The sequence below is a fragment of the Drosophila nasuta genome, chromosome 2L (genome assembly GCF_023558535.2).
Source record: "Drosophila nasuta strain 15112-1781.00 chromosome 2L, ASM2355853v1, whole genome shotgun sequence".
NCBI lineage: Eukaryota > Metazoa > Arthropoda > Insecta > Diptera > Drosophilidae > Drosophila > Drosophila nasuta.
Window position 1 is genome coordinate 27,158,180 of NC_083455.1, and position 18,110 is coordinate 27,176,289.

The 18,110-nt window shown below is 42.1% G+C and overlaps 4 protein-coding genes across 4 annotated transcripts; 2 read left to right on the forward strand and 2 right to left on the reverse strand.

The window, feature by feature from the left end:
* Nucleotides 1-1,537: 1,537 nt before the first annotated feature.
* Nucleotides 1,538-5,580, reverse strand: LOC132797213 (bacchus). The gene is made up of 3 exons (XM_060808797.1): nt 5,013-5,580; nt 1,767-1,926; nt 1,538-1,670 (listed from the first exon to the last, which is right to left on the reverse strand). The coding sequence occupies exons 1-3, from the start codon at nt 5,295-5,297 to the stop codon at nt 1,621-1,623; spliced, it is 495 nt and encodes a 164-aa protein (XP_060664780.1). The 5' UTR covers nt 5,298-5,580; the 3' UTR covers nt 1,538-1,620.
* LOC132797160 (pre-mRNA-splicing factor CWC25 homolog) lies at nt 5,338-15,928 on the reverse strand. Its single transcript, XM_060808703.1, has 4 exons — nt 15,805-15,928; nt 15,523-15,739; nt 13,867-15,472; nt 5,338-5,474 (listed from the first exon to the last, which is right to left on the reverse strand). Exons 1-3 carry the CDS (start codon nt 15,820-15,822, stop codon nt 13,911-13,913), a joined length of 1,797 nt encoding a protein of 598 aa, XP_060664686.1. The 5' UTR covers nt 15,823-15,928; the 3' UTR covers nt 5,338-5,474; nt 13,867-13,910.
* On the forward strand, nt 10,977-13,112 carry LOC132797184 (phosphoglycerate kinase). Its single transcript, XM_060808738.1, has 3 exons — nt 10,977-11,138; nt 11,743-12,687; nt 12,754-13,112. The coding sequence occupies exons 1-3, from the start codon at nt 11,077-11,079 to the stop codon at nt 12,992-12,994; spliced, it is 1,248 nt and encodes a 415-aa protein (XP_060664721.1). The 5' UTR covers nt 10,977-11,076; the 3' UTR covers nt 12,995-13,112.
* A 244-nt stretch (nt 15,929-16,172) lies between the features above and the next one.
* Nucleotides 16,173-18,064, forward strand: LOC132797167 (uncharacterized). Its single transcript, XM_060808714.1, has 2 exons — nt 16,173-16,567; nt 16,937-18,064. Exons 1-2 carry the CDS (start codon nt 16,250-16,252, stop codon nt 18,017-18,019), a joined length of 1,401 nt encoding a protein of 466 aa, XP_060664697.1. The 5' UTR covers nt 16,173-16,249; the 3' UTR covers nt 18,020-18,064.
* The last annotated feature ends 46 nt before the right edge of the window (nt 18,065-18,110 follow it).

Here is an 18,110-nt window from a genome sequence, read left to right on the forward strand (position 1 = left end):
GGAGGGATATAGCTGCCCCACCCAATTGAAACAATCGGTTTTATTGGCATCTCTGATAACTGATAACTGCCAATTGTTTTGTGTTGTGAGTTGTTTTTGTTGTTGGTTTTACGTAATTACAATAATTTATTTATTCATCATTTTGTTTGTGGGTCTCTTTTCGCTTGTTTTTCACTACTTCTGGTTACGTTTCAATTTTTATTTACAAAAATGCATGTAATTGTTTGTATGTGTGTTTTTGTCTCAGTTTCAACATTGTTTTCGGTATCAAATTGTAGTATATATCTAAATATCTATATTATGTATATCGAGTTATTGATCTGGTTTTTGAAGCCTTTATTTGCTCATTAAATTTGCATTAGCTGTTCTGTTCTGTTGTGGGTCAGTTAATTGGCTGAATTTGTTGCAAATTGGGGTCAATCTGTGGGCGAAGGGGGAGAAAGAGGGCGCGCTTCGATTGATTCGTTTCGTTGGAAATTTCAGTCAATTTAAGAACTTGCTAGATTATTTGCTGCAGTGTATATTGTATGTTCTTAATAAATATTAATGTATCATGTGTGTGTGTGTATATAACATTAAAAGTTTTTCATCCTTTTTGTTAATGCATTCGAAATATATATTCAATATTTTTGTTTTGGTTTTTTTACAATTTACAAATGAATTAACTTTAGCATTAATCGTTTTGCCTCTCGATATTCGATATATTCTCTAATAACTAAGAATCGTTACCGTTTTTTCATTTAATACTGACATTAAATACTTAAGAGTAGTCATTAGTTAAGGGATAAATGCTGAAATGAGAAAGAATCTCGAACTCCCCACGTTCGAGTTGAATTTGAAGCAGAGAAATCAAACTTCCCGTTGTGAAAAAGACAGAAAAAGGTGGAAAAAAGGGGAGAGAGCAATAGACAAAAAGTGTGACCATGGGATACGAATAATTTTGAAACCATATTTAAAACTTGAGAGTGTTGTTTTGTATATTTTTCGTTTTTAATTGCATTTTGCTTTTTCGATCATTCATAAAATGTAACGTCTAATTTTAATAATGAATTTTATTACTGTTTTTTTCTGTTCTGTGTTGTGTGTGTATTGTATTTTTTTGTTTTTTAAGTAATTCAAGGGCTCCGCTTAAGCTTCCTCTTCATCTTCATCTTCTTCATCATCATCATCATCTTCGTGTTCTTCTTCTTGCTATGTATCTGTCGTTTAACTTAAGACTTAGACTTAAAAGGAAAGAAAGAGTTTGGTTTTTGTTTTTGTGTATAGTTTTTTTGTTTTTTGTTTTGGGGGGATGTTTACTTTTTTCGGTTTTTATCTTTTCTCGCCCTATGCGAAAAATAGGTTCTCATCTTATCTTTTTTTTTGCATTTTTTTTATAAAAAAAGTACACATAAAATACAATTAAAATAAAATAAGAAATAGAAAATTATTTCTTAAACATAAGAATTATATACTTTTGCGATTTTTTTGTGTGGTTTTTCTCTGGTTTTTTGTTTGTTTTTTGCTTGTAACTTTTTATTTATTATTATTAATTTAAATTTGTTTGTTTTGTTTGTATTTTTTTTGTGGTTTTTCTTTTATTTGTTTTTGTTTTTTGTTTTTGTTTTGACTACATTATTATTACGCTTGATCGTCCGAGCCGGAACCGTCATCATTGTCATCGTCATCATCTGTTGTTTGTTTGGTAAGGAGGAGGAGGAGGAAGAGGGAAATTAGTCTTGATATTCAACTGAAAGATATATGTATAATCTTATAGGGAAACTTACCGTCACATTCAATGTCATCCTCCTCGCCGTAGGGCACATCATATTCTTCGCTTTCGATTTCACTGTCACCCTCGATGAGATCATCTAATACATCTTCCTCATCGGAATCGTCATCAGCGGGTTTATCTTTCTTGGCTTTCTTTGATTCGGCGGATTTAGCCTGAAAATAACAAAGGGCAAATTGAAGCTTGGTGAGTAAAGGATATAAAAGCAAAGTGTATTTATCGATAAGCCAACAAAAAAAGGGCTGCCAACTGGGAATTGTGGGGCGGCCAACTCAAACCCCACACATCTCCTTGATCAAGGGCACAGAGCGAAAAATGTATGTTCACGGAAACGAAACGAAACGGAAACAAAAACATAAGCCCAACATACACACAACATTCACATAGCGCCACATGGGTACTATGTATGTGTATGTGTGTGTGAATGTGTACATGACCATAAAATGTATATTTTAAGCCCACAAAAACAAGAAAATGGCCAGCAACGCTAGCAGCAAAGAAAAATCGTTATTTTCGCCGTAAAAAAAAAGGCATTTGAAAAATGCGCGCGTCAATTTGAATTCGCTGCAGCCCAAAAGGGAAGAGAGAGCGAGCGAGAGAGAGAGCTCATAGGCGAACACGATTGCCGCATTACAAGTGCACCTCTCACTTACACACACAAACACACACATGCTATGTACTACATGAAGCGGCACATTTACTACATAATGGAAAAACAACAATCGAGAGAGCACACACTCATGCATACATACATACATCCATACATCCGTGAGACACAAAACCAGCCAAGCCAAGCGTGCGTTCGACCCACTGTGACCGAAAGCCGAACGAACGAACCAAAACCGAAGCGAAGCGAACCGAACCGAAATAAGCAGCCACAGCAGCAGCGACAGCGCTGTCGTCGTCGCAGCAGCAGCTGCTACATGTGTTCGCGTGTGTGTGTGCGTGAGAGAGCGAAGCCCACGCTTGACGCTGCCAAGGCAGAACTGTACCTGAGAACGCGCGCGTCGTGACAATAGTTGCATGAATGAACGACTCACGCAACTCACACAGCACACACACACACACATACAAACGACAGCTGGCTGCAGAAAAAGGCGCAAACGTTTGACCGCCGACGACGACGCTAGCGTCAGCCTCAGCGTCGCTGCTGCTGCGTGGGTTCAGTTAACCAACCCAACACTAGCGCAAAGTAAATAACGCAGTCACGTTCCCATGTAATACATAATGCATGTGTGTGTTTGCTGAAGGCATAATTTAACAGGCGATTGTTACAAAGCAAGAAAACAAGATAACTGTGGAAATATGTGTGTGTGTGAGCAAAATATGCGGCGCGCTCTCAACCACAACAACGACATTAAAAAGAAAAGATGCGACGAGATAGATACTAATGCTATTCAAATAAAATAAAATGTGTAATTAAACAGGCTCTCAACTAGTTTTTACCGGCTAACAAATCAATTTGCAGGATTCATCGATGCGCAATCATCGATAATATTATAGTTATTATTGTTGTTGCGTGTTTTATTTGTTTTCCCCTCCCAAAATTGGGCAACACTTTCCAGAAGTGTTTTTCGCTGCTTCCCGAAAAAAGGAAGTTGCGCCACCCTGTAAATGGATTGTTTTTATGTACACACAAAGGCACACGCACACATAGATAAAAGAGGCGCACACACACACAAAAGCGATGTACCAAAATAAATACGCACAAGGCGAACGAAAAAAAAGTGAAAGATTAATGTAAATGCCTGTATACAAAATGTGTACATAAGTAATTACAAGCAAACCGACAGAGAGAGAGAAAGAGCGAGCGAGCAGCATAATAGGCAAGGGAGAGCGAAGCGCCTTTTCTCGCGCTCACTCTCGCTCTCTTCTTCTCTTGCTCGCTCTCGCGCGCGCATGTTAAACTGTACATTTTTATTTCGAGTTGCCGTGACAAACCATTTGATTTGCTAATTTATGTGATTTATTCTAAAGATATCTCGTGCTCCCTCGCTCCCTCTATCTAAGTAGTGCGTGTGTTTTATGATTATCAAAAAATGTGGCCATAAAAACACAAGAATGGAATGTATCGAGCCTACAAAACTGGTTACCCCGCTCTCTTCCTCTCCCATTCTCTCTCGCTCGGTCGCTCTCTCAGCGTAATATGGCGGACAGCTGCCGGCCGGCATTGTTTTTAGCTGAGAGTGCAACTTATTTTTTTTTTAGCTGCCGCGCAATTTGTTGTTATTGTTGTTAGTTGCTGCCAAGTTTGGCAAATGGAATAAGGCTAAATGCAAAAGTGTTAACGAGAGACAAAGCTAGTTACAGCGCTGCATTTGCATTTCATTTCTATTGTTTCACACACGCACACGCAGTTACTGAGCGTATGTGTATGTGTGTGTGGGCTGCAAGGCCGCCTCAGTTTTTAAGTTAATCTCTTTTTGCGTCTCGCTTGTGCAATGCTAATGACCCACAGTATTTTTGTATCTGTCTTTCTCGCTCTGCCTATCTAGTCGATAACTGTACTCCCACCACTCCCCTCACACCCTCTGCGTTCATCAATCTAACCTCGATTTGAACCTAACAACAAATAATCTTTGATTACCGTCTCACAATCATCTTAATTTAATCGTAAACAACACACACACTCACACAGAAGAGAGTTGTTTGTATGTGGTATATAAGAGAGAGAGAGCAAACACTCTCTCACATACACACACACACAAGAGCTCTCTCGCTTGTTGTATTTGTGTGCTCTCTTTTAGTTATCGGCAGCTGAAAGCGCGTTTGGAAAGGCGCCTGAAACTGAAAAACGTGTGTATATCTATTTCTAGAAGATATTTTTTTCATTTTCTAGCAAAATTTTATTTTAGCCCCGCCGCATTTTGTAATTTTAATGCTGCCAAACGAAACGTAAAAATGTTATGAATCATTATTTTGCGCGTAAACAAAAGAAACGATAATCGATTAGCAAAGTGCGATCGATAAGTCGATAAGCAGCAGTAGCAGAGTGGCGGCAGCGACGCCGACTGCGAACAGAAAGAGAAGAGAAGAGAAGCAAAGAAAACGAAGACAAGTGCGTTCGTTTGTTTTGTTATTAAACACGCACACATACAAACTCACTAGCTAACGATTGATTCAAGGCAAAACTGTACGAGAAATCCTTATAGGAAGAGGGATTTGTGTGGGAACAGTTGTATGCATAGTATTGTTTGTTTCTTAGTGGTTTTAAAAGGAAAGTGTTGTTTGTTGTACTTACTTCAGCTTGCCTCTTTGTGCCTTTAACTGATCCCTTGGCGGGCGCGGCGGCAGCAGCAGCACCATCCGCCGCATCGGCAGCGCCATCTTCGCCATCCTTCGCCGTACCGTTATCGGCATTGGCGGCGGCTGCATCGCCAGCGGCATCGGCGGCCGCTGATGATTTGTCCTCGGCAGCAGCTGCCTTGGCTTTGGCTTTGAGATCCTCCTTCACATCGTCGCTGACGGCTGCGACTTTCTCGACGGCAACATCACCGTTATTCTGTTGTTCTGTGGCTGCAGACATTTTGTTTTTTTGTTGTTGTTGTTTTTTAACTTCTTTTTGTACAGATTATATAACGAGCTGGCGTCGTTATAATTTATTATTGTAGGCTTAGTTTAAATTTGTAATACGCGAGTTGAATGCAATTTGCAAGTGTATTCCCGTCGTTTCTTGTTGTTGCTGTTGTTGTTGCTTTGATTGCTGTGTGTTCAAGAAGTAGATATATATATTTTTTATTTTAGTTATTTTCTTTTGGGTTGTTGACAAAAATTAGCGCAAAATAGATAGATTTGATTCCGAGGAGGGAAAAAAACGAGAACCGCACCGCACGAAGCACACAAACACACTGTCTGAATTTCAGCGACGTCGTGTGTATTTAACAGATACAAAACATCAGTTGAGCTAACGCTCAGATACACACACACACACACACTCTCGCACGCTTGCTCTCGTTTTTTCCCGCTCTCTCACTCTCTCTCCGTCTCCCTCTCCCACCACATTCAGATCCGCTGCTTGCGCTCGCTTATCATTTGCTGTCACGCTCTCTCTCTCTGCATGCACAATACACTGAACAAAAAGCACAGCGGCAATTGTACGGCAGCAGTTGGCAATGTTGAGAAGAGAAGGCAACAACAACATTCAGCACAAGCAGCGGAGGCGACACAATAACAAAACGCCATCCCGCCCGCTGTCGTCGTCGCCGCCTTTGCCTTTGATCCAACGAAAGACGACGACGTCGACGACTGACCGACTCTACATATAATTTTGTGCAATATTTTTGCGCTTTGATAAAGTAATTTAAAAAAAAAATACAAAATTAAGTTTCTAATAGAAAAAAGTCGTCAAAAATAATCTAGTATCTTTGAATAGTTCGTAGTTGTTGTTGTTTTTTTGTTTTTCGGTATATTTGTGTGTGTCGCCTTTGCTGATTATTTTTCGGTATTTTGTATTTTTTTTTTTGTGTTTCTGTTTATAGCTAGCTAGTTGACTGACCACCGATATGTGTACCCGTTGACGGCTCGTACAAGACTAAAAGCACAACCATCGCACACGGCACCGTCAACTACAGATTGCGAGCCCAGAGGCTTCATGAACTACTTGCGCGTCTGCACATTTTTTTGCTATAACTTGGCCGATTTTATTTGCATATGCCTGGGATGCATATGTATGGATAGTGGAAGTAATTATCTACAAATTGGCATCTTTCAAATTTAGCTACGATCAAGCTGAAATTCAAAATTGACACAGCGAGTGGGTTTCTTGACACATTCCATACAAAATGCGCATTCTGCTCGTGAGTGAGTATAGTGAGTACAGCACAGCCAACAACGCAACGGGCAGCAAAGCAAACGTCGACGTCGCTGGCACGTTTGGCGGTAAATTTGAAAATTGCCGGCCGCGCGGCAGTTGCTTGCTTGTTGTGCTGTGTGTAACACACACACATGCATTGCATACACACGCAGTTTTGTTGTTGCCGGTGGTTGTTGTTCGTTTGCAAGAGGTTTGAAGTTGTGTATTGGATATTGGGTGCTAGAATGGGAGAGGAGTGCAGAGAAGGGGGAGATAGCAGCAGCGGCTGGCCGGGCAGCTTTGGCGTTCTGTGGCGTCTGTGTGTGTTCTGATGTTGCAGTGTTTTGCTTATTGTTGCTGTTACCACACACACACACACATATGTATATACATATATTTATAGAGTGGACCAGAAGCCGAGGCAAGTAATCAGGTCAATGGGGGCGCTACCTACCAAACCTAACCTCAAAAAAAAAATTGCATTTAATCTACTGAATATCATAGAAATTATCTAGCTGGATTAGTTGATATTCCAGTTTAATTATTAGTATTGAAATGAACAAGGTTCACCCTTTTTCTCTCTCTAATTCTATCTCTTTCTCTGATGCATTTTTCATTTCATTGGGTTGATCCCGCATCGCTTGTGGTTCAACCATTCGCTGTCTCTGCTCGTTACACGAAACATTTCTGGTTCAAGCATTGACTAATGAGCTAACGTTCTTCAATCTCCACTCTCACTCTCTCTCCCTCTCTCTCTCGCTCACTCACTTGCTCTGCTATTTTTATGCAAAACAAATACAAAGTATAGTTTGTAATCTGAATATTATGGGTACGACAGCTCCGCTAATTAAAAGCGACGACGACGACGACGATGATGATGATGACAGACCGACCGACCGACCGTCCTCCTCTAGTAGACGCGTCTACACAGTCGCAAGTCGCTTCTACACCAGTTTGCCGACACACGTTGCCAACACCTGTAGTACAGTGAACACGGTTCACCTCGCCGTACGTTTCTTCTTTTTTGCCGTTTTGCCGTAATCGTGGGACAATCATTCAAAGCTATCGCAGCACAACAAACACAACTGTGACTTTTGCTTGCTGTTTGCCTTTTGTTGTTTTCTTTTTCGCTTTTTGGTTTTTTTTTTCGCTCTGAGCCTTAACAATTTCTTGATAAGCCGATTTGCGTTGCGCTGCGTTGCGTCTTCGTCTTTCTTTCATTCCTTGGCAGTTGAACCGATTCGTCCGACTCTCTTTTTCCATACCCAACAACCACAAGAATGAAGGGAGTAGAGACTTTGTACGAGAAGTTAAGATCCCCATTGTTCATAAACTTAAAATTCATAGTAATCGAACCCTATTTGAACCCACATAATATACAACAAGTTATGGAGCTGTCCTCAAAATTTCATTACGATTGGCAAATAAACACTGCAGTTATTCAACAATCAATTTTACAAAGCGAACATGCAAGCTAAGTAAATATTTCAATGCTTGAGAAAATATGTGTACTATACGCTGAGCATTCTCGGGTATCTTTTAGTCGAGAGCGCTTCCACACGTTGCTTTAGTCTTGATTGGAGAGACGTAGCGTTCGTTCCCCGCAACACATTTCATGGGGGATAAATATTACTTTCTTACTACTCGTACAATATGATTTACGCTTTTTTATCAACGCTCATCGCCTCGCGTTCGTTCTATTGCTGGCTATGTTACAATGCCACCTTTTTCAAGGTTAACTATACCCTCGACAGGAACTGTAGTTTCACAGAACCGAACCGTGTTGTGTGTACTGTGTTTCGGTGTTTCAGTCCCAGTTCCAGCGATAAGAAAAACAGGCCCTAACGCTCTCGTTTGTTGTTTCTCGTTCTCGGTATAGGGAACGTTCTAGAGGTAGAGTCAACCACCGCTGGGGTTCAGTTCAGGTAAAAGCAAGGAGAGAGTCTACAAAAAATAACATCGCTTTGTCCCAGATAAGGTAATGGAAATCTAATCGAAAGCAACCTTAATACAAATATATATTCTAACTAGTTTCTCCCAGTGTACTATCAAATCAATTGATTTCGATTTGCATATGCTAATTTCACCAGCAAGATTATGATCTTATATGTATAGATCTGTAGCAAGATTGTTAGTTCTATTATAACAAGAATGTGTCACGAATCGTTTAGCAAAATAAAAATGTTGCTTTATTCTCAAAGTGAACGAACGAACACTCGACGTGTGGATGTAAATAGCTTTTTGATGTACATATACGATTTCTGGCTATGGAAATAATGAAAGGTGGGAATTAAAACTATTCAAATTTTTGAGGCAACTTGGCTATAAATACAAATACGTTTTAGATGATTCCATCAATTAAAAGTTCCCATTACAATTCGTAGGGTAGTCCAGGGTACTTTAACTACAGTCATCACCAAATGAGTATGCTTTCTATAGGGTAGGTTGGGTATTTGTTTACAATACTCTGCATACTAATTTATGCCTAAACAATTCTGCCTTCTCTTCTAATTTGGTATATTCGTTAGAACCTGTCGGTAGTTGCAATGACTGTACAGTCTATTTGGAAATTCATGGCATATGTGAGGTAGGACAACTAAAAATATGTATGATAGCATAAACATTTAGTCTATCATCTTTTCAAAGTGTTTTTATTCTAACGCGGGGTGTTTCAGCTTGAGTTCATAACGAACTCACTAAAATGAAGGTACAGTCGGAGGGCTGTACGAGGAAAAGCCTCTTAGGAATATCTTTTTCCTATAAACGTAATGTAGTCTATCATCATAATAATCCTCTTTATAATGTATATTTTGACGAACCTTCCATTCCTATAAAGTTTTACAGGAATCTTTCTGCGCTAAGGCAATAATAATATGGGCTAGTAGGAAATTCATTCTACAGATAATAAAGTATATACCTTAGGATATTTTTAAGACAATAATACAATAATACGGTAGGGTATATAGTCTCTGATTAATGCACCTTTTCAGAACATCTTTTCCTTATCCACTTTACCATTGCTCAGGGACAGTTTTGTCAATTGATTTAAACGGTTGTTCAAGTATTTGAAACAATGGTAGTGTATTCTCTTAGTCACTGTAGCCGAATCAGTCGAGAGCTTGCGTAAAAGAACTGAAATCATTCAGTAAAAGCAACATGAACTGGTTTATGAGTACAGCTACACTACAGACTACAACTGTGACTGGGACAGGGAATGCGGCGACTGCGTCTCGCTGAGTTCTCATCGGGTGATAAGCGACTTGATTCTCTGTAGAGAGAACTAGAGAGTTCTCCCGGGTTTTAGTTCTCTTTCGGACCCTCTCTCTCTCTATCTCGCCTGAGACATTCGCGTCGCTTGTTCGCTTTGCGTTCTCGAGTCGCGTTTCGCCGCCATGTGCTAATGCGTCGTCTTTGCCATTCTATGATTTTCCACACGAGTTGCCGTCAATACGAATACATTGATACCCTGCACTCAGGGTAAATACATACGTCAACATGGCCATTTCACACGCAAATATTCAATTTAACGTTTCGTTTGGAATAAACGGCTGTGTTATCATTATTCTTGCTCTATGTGCATGCTTTAATTGCGCAGAAGACGAGCCTTCCTGCTCTAACCACCTCCTACTCCTCCTCCTCCACACACTCCCTCCACTGTCACTTGGCGAGAGTGGCAACTGCAACGCATAGACTGTCTGTCCATTCGTCCGTCCGTTTGCTTTTGTGTTGGCATCTGCGTCATGCATTCGGCTGCAATTGGATGAATGGACGAAAGGGGTTGCGAGGTTGGCTGGGGGGTTGTGCTGCTGCTGTAGTTGTTGTTGTTGGTGTTGTTGGCGGTGGTGAGTGCGAGCAACATGAATGAATCATTTGCGAGAAGAGCAAATGTTGGCGTCATTTCATAGCTAACTGTAAGCATGTGTGTGTGTGTAGTCGTAACACAGTCAAGCACACTCTCAGTGGACAATTGGCCGAGAGCTGCGCTGTCATATAGCATATAGCATCATCATTCATTCAATACTATACATAATTAAAACATTCCCGCTGTCACTTCAATAATACATGCATTCATTTCGTTTATTCGCTTTAATTCATTTCTTTCAGTAATGAGTTTCAAATTTGACCGCCAAACTCAACAGCAAACACACCCTCAACACGCTTTGCAGCACTGCTGTGTCACACTTTACAACCCTAAAATGCAGTGTTGCATGCGGCAGCAATCGACAGCGCTAGAAACACAATTTAAAGCATTTCGAAACTTGACGAAACAAACGAAGCAATTATTGCTAATGTGGATTGTGTGCTGACTATTTAACGAACGTAGTTTCGTCAAGATTAAAGGTTTGTGTTGCGCTTGCGGCAATGTTCGGCGTGGGTTGGCAACCCTAATCATGGCACCGTATTATGACCTTGCGCTGACATTGCCGCACACACAGCTGTGGTTGTTTCGAGAGTCGCACTATTGCAAAATATCCAGAAGTTTGTCAGATACAACTGGACGAGGAGCATCAAAATGGCCTTCAATAAGCTGAGCATCGAGAATCTGGATCTGGAGGGCAAGCGCGTCCTTATGCGGTAGGTACAAAGTGTTATACAATTGGTCAAGTTTTATACCGACTTATCGAGGGGTCGAATGGTATTATAGCTGAATAAGAATCGCAAGATGTGTTTGTCATAGGGGTCATTGCCGAATACATAAAGTAAATCTATTCTTGATTAATTCGGAAAGTAAGGGAATTTTTATTGAGTTGTTCAGGGCTTTGTGGGAATTTCATTACGATCGGATCATAAATTTGCAAGTTATTAAAGACGCAGACTTTTCAGTCTGCGAAACATAAGTAATATTTGTTTCTAAAGATCCGAAAAATAACTGGCGAGGATTAGGAATTCTAGAAAAGTGCAATTAAACTTTAATTGTTGTCTAAGAATTTGTTTGCGATCAGACAATCAACTTGGAGAGTATTAAAGGAAAAATTCTATACTTGGTTGCATCATTTCAGTTGCTATGGTTATTCTATTGTTGTTGAAATTCCTATAGGTCGATTTATAGCAACAAAAGAATTAGAGTTATATTCTGAGGAGTTTCTGTAAACTTCATTGCGATCGGATAAAAAATATTTGTAGGAACCCCTAAAGTCGCTTGAGTTCTTCTTCATCTAAAACTTCTCTTCCTTTACAGCGTGGACTTCAATGTGCCCATCAAGGAAGGCAAGATCACGAGCAACCAGCGCATTGTCGCTGCCGTCGACAGCATCAAGTTGGCGCTGACCAAGAAGGCCAAGTCCGTGGTCTTGATGTCCCACTTGGGTCGCCCCGATGGCAACAAGAACCTCAAGTACACCCTCGCTCCCGTTGCCGAGGAGCTGGGCAAACTGCTCGGCCAGAGCGTGACATTCCTCAACGATTGTGTGGGCGCTGAAGTCGAGGCTGCTTGCAAGGATCCCGCTGCCGGTTCCGTCATTCTGCTCGAGAACGTGCGCTTCTACCTCGAGGAGGAGGGCAAGGGCGTTGATGCCAGCGGTGCCAAGGTTAAGGCTGATCCCGCCAAGGTCAAGGAGTTCCGTGCCAGCCTCGCCAAGCTCGGCGATGTCTATGTGAACGATGCCTTCGGCACTGCACATCGTGCACACAGCTCCATGATGGGTGATGGCTATGAGAAGCGCGCAGCTGGTCTGCTGCTCAACAAGGAGCTCAAGTATTTCTCACAGGCTCTCGATAAGCCACCAAATCCCTTCTTGGCCATTCTGGGTGGTGCCAAGGTCGCTGACAAAATCCAACTGATTGAGAATCTGCTCGATAAGGTCAACGAAATGATCATTGGCGGTGGCATGGCTTTCACCTTCCTGAAGGTGCTGAACAACATGAAGATTGGCGGCTCCCTGTTCGATGAGGAGGGTTCCAAGATTGTGCAGAACCTCGTGGAGAAGGCCAAGAAGAACAATGTTCAACTGCATCTGCCTGTTGACTTTGTGTGTGGCGACAAGTTCGCTGAGGATGCCGCTGTCAGCGAGGCCACCGTCGAGGCTGGAATTCCCGATGGCCACATGGGCTTGGATGTGGGTCCCAAGACCCGTGAGCTCTTCGCCGCGCCCATTGCGCGTGCCAAGCTCATCGTCTGGAATGGGTAAGCGGTCTCTTTGGAGTAAGCTTTCAGTTGTATACTCATTGAATTCTTATATCTCTTTGACAGACCTCCCGGTGTCTTTGAGTTCGCCAACTTTGCCAATGGCACCAAGTCCATTATGGATGGCGTTGTGGCTGCCACTAAGAACGGCACCGTCTCCATCATTGGTGGCGGTGATACCGCCTCCTGCTGCGCCAAGTGGAACACCGAGGCTCTCGTGTCGCACGTCTCCACCGGCGGTGGCGCCTCGTTGGAGCTGTTGGAGGGCAAGACACTGCCAGGCGTTGCTGCTCTGTCCAATGCCTAAGCATCATACTCTATATATCCATCTCTCTGAATTATTATAACGTTAATTGTTGCTGCGCTCCCTTGGCGCTGCTTGTATTCTAAGCCCCAAAGTTCAATAAAACGAATCTTAAGTTAAACGACCGGAGATTTTCCTAGACTTTCTCATAGGTCAATAAATTGGATTTTAAGTTCAGCGAGCGGAGATTTATCAAGACTTCCATAAAACTAAATAAAACGAATCTTAAGTTTAACGAGCGGAGATTCTAGACTTCCCCAAGTGCTTTTTGATATAGTTTAGGATGTTTTTCCTATACATTGTTCATATATAGTATTTCTAAACTTCTCAAATTCCCTTTAATCCTAAATCTCTTCGGATTGATAGCAAAATCTATCTATAGTAAGGTAGATTGTTTCCAATTGTTTAAGAATATTTATATATATATTTTTTACTATATATCGTGTGACAATTTTGTATAAGAATGGTTTTTTATGAATCGATTTTACTTTGTAGACTTTTGTCAATTCCTCGAATAATTTTCTGCTTGGATCAAAGAGCAATCTTTTCTTTTTTGATCTGATTTAATGGATTAAAGGAAAGGCAGTCCTATAACTAAAATACCCCAACTACTTTGTTTTCTTTTTCCTAAATTACTATCAGCTCATCTATTTCTTGACAGATTATAAAATACCCAAATAATATTTGTTCATAGTCAAAACGTCTTATCTGTCTTGCTCTTCGATCTTCAAGCTCTGAATTTCATTGAAATTGTTTGAGCTACATAAGCTCTTTCATCATTTCTTGCAATTGACAATCAAAATGTGATTGTTAAACGCAAGTCAAGTCAAGTCAAATCAATAAAGAAATAGATAGTGAACTTGTTTTGCACTTACAGCAAGGATCTTCCACTCCCTCATTCGGCAGGAAGCTGCTGCAGTTACTTGCGCGCAAAGTTCGCATCCATGGCTGATGAATTGCGTTGAATGTTGTTGAGATTGGAGCGTATGCGATTGCCAATCGAGGTCTGATTGTCGATGGCCTTCTTCACCTCCTTGTTGATGAACTGCTGGTCAAAGTCGCGTGCCTGATGTTGCGCCTCCTCGCGGGCATATTCCTCGCGATGTTTCTGCACCACTTTCGTGCGATCCGCCTCTCTCCATGTGGCATTGTCCATCATCTCTCTGAGACGTGCTTCACGCTCGCTGTCGCTTAGCTTTGGTTTGGTCTTGGCAGGTTGCCTTGTTGCAACAGGAGCTGGACTTGGTGCTCGTCGTTTTTCAGGTGTTGGACTGCGGCGTTGACGCTCTCGGCTGTTTCTTCGCTGAGTTGTTTGTTGATCTCGACGTGGACTGCGACTTCTGCGACGTGTTTCCCTTCGAGGACTCCTACTTCTTTGACGTTGTTGCCGAGGACTTTGACTTCTTTGTCGCGTTTGCTGCTCTCGCTTTGGACTGCGACTCCTCTGCCGCTTTTGTTCCTCTCGTCGTGGACTCCGACTCCTTTGACGCTCTTGTCGAGGACTTTTACTCCTTTGACGCTGCTCTCGTCTTGGACTGCGACTTCTACGACGATTGTAGCTCTGCTCTTGTTGTCTTCTATCATCTCCTCGCTCTCTTTCTCTGCGCCTTGATCTTTCTTCTATACTTCTGCTTCTATCGCGTCTTCCTCGCTGTTCAACACTCCTGCTCCTGTTGCGTCTTCCACTCCTGCTTCTTTCTCGCCTTTCCCTCTGCTCCTTTGAGTTCTTAACCCTTTCTTTCCCACTGCTATTGCTTCTTTCTCGTCTTTCCCTTCGCTTACCACGCTCCTCCTCGCTACTGGCGCTTCTAGCCCGTCTGCTTCGCTGCTCCTTGGACTTGGAAGTCTCTTCTTCGCTTTCGCTTTCTGAGCTGCTGTCGCTGCGTTTCTTTGACTTTTTCTTGTTCTTGTGCTTTTTTTGCTTTGTGGCCATGTCCAGTTGCTTGGTTAGTGTTCGATACTTGGCATCCAGCAGCTTGTCCAGTTTGAAATCTTCATTTGTGCCTTCGCCCTTCAGCTTTTTCATTTGTCGTGCCAGTTTCTTGTCCAGATCATCATCGCTATCGCTGTCGTCGTCACTGCTGCTTCGCTTGTGTTTCTTTTTCTTGGATTTCTTACTCTTCTTGGGCTTCTTTTCGCGCTTGGCAGCCGCTTCACGCTCTGTCTTCAAAATGCGATGGATTTCCTTCAGTTTGACGGGATTCTCTAAAAGTTTACGTCTCGATTCCATTTCCCGTTGCTTAATGAGCATCAAGGGATCTTCCATAGTCTTGCGCTGCATATCCACCTGCTCGGTGGACTGTAAATTACGATACTCCCGTATGGAGAAGGGCACACACTCGTGCTCCACATGATTGATGGATTGTTTTAAGCCCAATGTACTCTGCTCTTGACGTCGCTCCTCCGCTTCTAACTGCTCAAAAGACTTGTCGATCTTGCGGCCCAGCAAATATTCCTCGCGATTGATAAGCTCCGTATTGTCTGCAAATTGTGGAGTAAGCGATGATTCACTTTTATCGAGTTCAACTTACTTTTATACATCCATTCGAGTTTCGCTTCGCCGCCGTTGTTGCTGGATAGGACGCCTGAGTTTTCGCCCAGGCGTCTCAACTCCTCGCGATCACGTTCCTCATTGATTTCTTTGCGGAGGTCGTCCAGTTTCCGCTGTTCCTCCTGCTTCGCCTGCTCCGCCTTCCAGACACGCTCTTGATTCTTCATTGTGTGCGGATGCCATGATTTTTTCAAGTTCTACGCAACGCAAACGTTTTGCGGGTTAATTAAACTATTTGGCTAACGGATAGTTAGTTACTTACCAGATCGCCGCCACCCATTGTGGCGAATTTTAATTTTCTTTCAATAAAATGCCAAGAACGAAAATATAAATACGCGTCGTTGTTTTTCCCTCCTTTATTGTCATCAGCTGAGCGCAGCTATTAATCGATATATCCGTCAGCAGTGCAACGATGTTAATACAGCTGCAAGCAGTATATCGGACAAGCAGTTCAGCCATATAGTCACACACTTGGACTAATAAGACCAACTAGCATTAAAACAATTACTGCAGTCTGGTCACACACCATCAAAAACGTTCAGTTGCGAAAATTTTTGCCGCGTTTAATTCGTTTACCGTGATGTGTGATCAAAATTAAATTTAAAGTGCTTTAAATCAACTACAGATCATTGCTACTATGACATAACTGTTTTTGTGCTACAATCGATTGCGTTGCTCATAAAAATCAAGTGTTAAATATATTAAATATGCTAGTTTTGGAACAGAGACTCTGCGCTGCAATTGGACCCATTGTGAACTATGGATCTCTTCAGAATAAATTTATTGTGAATGGCTGCAAATTTCGGGTGCTGCGCAACTTTGCTGATAAAACGGATTGTCCAAAAACCGAAACTAAACTGCCAAGGAAGCTAAGCCTTAAAGATGTTGATGTTGCCGATAAACGCGTATTTATGCGAGTAGATTTTAATGTGCCGATGAAGGATGGTAAAATTACGAATAATCAACGCATTTTGGCTGCATTGCCGACTATCCAGCATATACTGCTTAAGGAATGCAGATCTGTGGTAAGTAATGATACATTTAAGTTCAATGAGTGCTTAACTTGCAAGTTGTAAATGGTGCGAATTTTTTTTTTTTTTAGCGCGCGCTTATTTTTTTTTTGGGTGCGTTAAAAATTTTTTATAGTGTGCCCAGAGCTGCGTATGCAGTGCAGCTTGAAAGTGCATTATGCAGCTTGAAAGTATATTATTGCTTGCGTTGCACTGGTTACACTTAGAGCTTATGCACTTTCAAAAATACTGAGAATATCGTTATGTATCGTTATTTATTTTGAAATGCTAAAGTTAAAAAAAAAATGAATTCTCTGATTTAATATTTAAGTTTGTTTAAATAAATGTTTAAGATAAAATATGTTAACATAATCCCAATTCCAGGTGCTTGCCTCCCATTTGGGTCGCCCGGAAGGCAAAAAGATTCTAAAATTCTCATTGGCACCCGTTGCCAGGGAGCTGGAGAAGCTGCTGGAGTGGCCAGTCTGCTTTATAGACGATTGTGTTAGTCCGATGGCTCTTGAAGCAGCAGAAAATCCGCCCAAAGGCGCTGTCATGCTACTGGAGAATCTGCGTTTCCATGCCGAGGAAACGGGCAGCTTTAAGCAAGGCGACGAAAAGGTTAAAGTCGATGCGGAGAAAGTGAAAGACTTTCGCTGCAAGCTGTCCAAGTTGGCAGACATCTATGTGAACGATGCCTTTGGCACTGCGCATCGTGCTCACAGCTCAATGATGGGCGAAGGCTACAAAGTACGTGCAGCTGGCTTTTTGCTGGACAAGGAGCTGGAGTACTTTGCCAAGGCGCTGGACAATCCCAAGAAACCCTTTCTGGCCATACTGGGAGGCGCCAAGATTGCCGACAAGATTCCGCTGATTAACAATCTGCTGAACAATGTGGATCAAATGATTGTGGCCGGCGGCATGGCGTTTACCTTTCTCAAGATTATCAACAACATGGAGATTGGCAAATCGTTGCTCGACGCAGAAGGCTCTAAGATGATCAACGATCTGATGAGCAAAGCGAAGCAAAAGAATGTCAAAATCTTGTTGCCTCTTGACTTTAAATGCGCTCAGAAAATCGACAAGGATCCCGGTGAGATCAAGTTGGCTGACGTCAAGCAAGGCGTGCCCAAGGATTTTATGGGTCTGGACATTGGCGAAAAAACAATTGAGTTGTACAACAAGGCAATTATGGAGGCCAAAACGATTGTGTGGAACGGTCCGCCGGGTCTCTTTGAGAACGAAAAGTTTGCTGGCGGCACCAAAGCGATGTTGCAGGCCATTGTCTGTGCCACAGAAGCGGGCGCCACAACAATTGTTGGCGGTGGCGATACTGCGACTGCGTGTAAGAATTTCGGAGGCAGCGACAAAGTTTCCCACGTTTCCACCGGAGGTGGCGCTGCGCTCGAATTGCTCGAGGGCAAAATTCTTCCCGGTGTTGCTGCCTTGTCGGATGCCAAAGGATAATTCTAATCGAGAAATAAAGTGTAGTGTTTATCGTGTATTAACAAAGCGTCGTGTTCATCAGTTTGTCATCGTTTGATAATTCATCAGTATA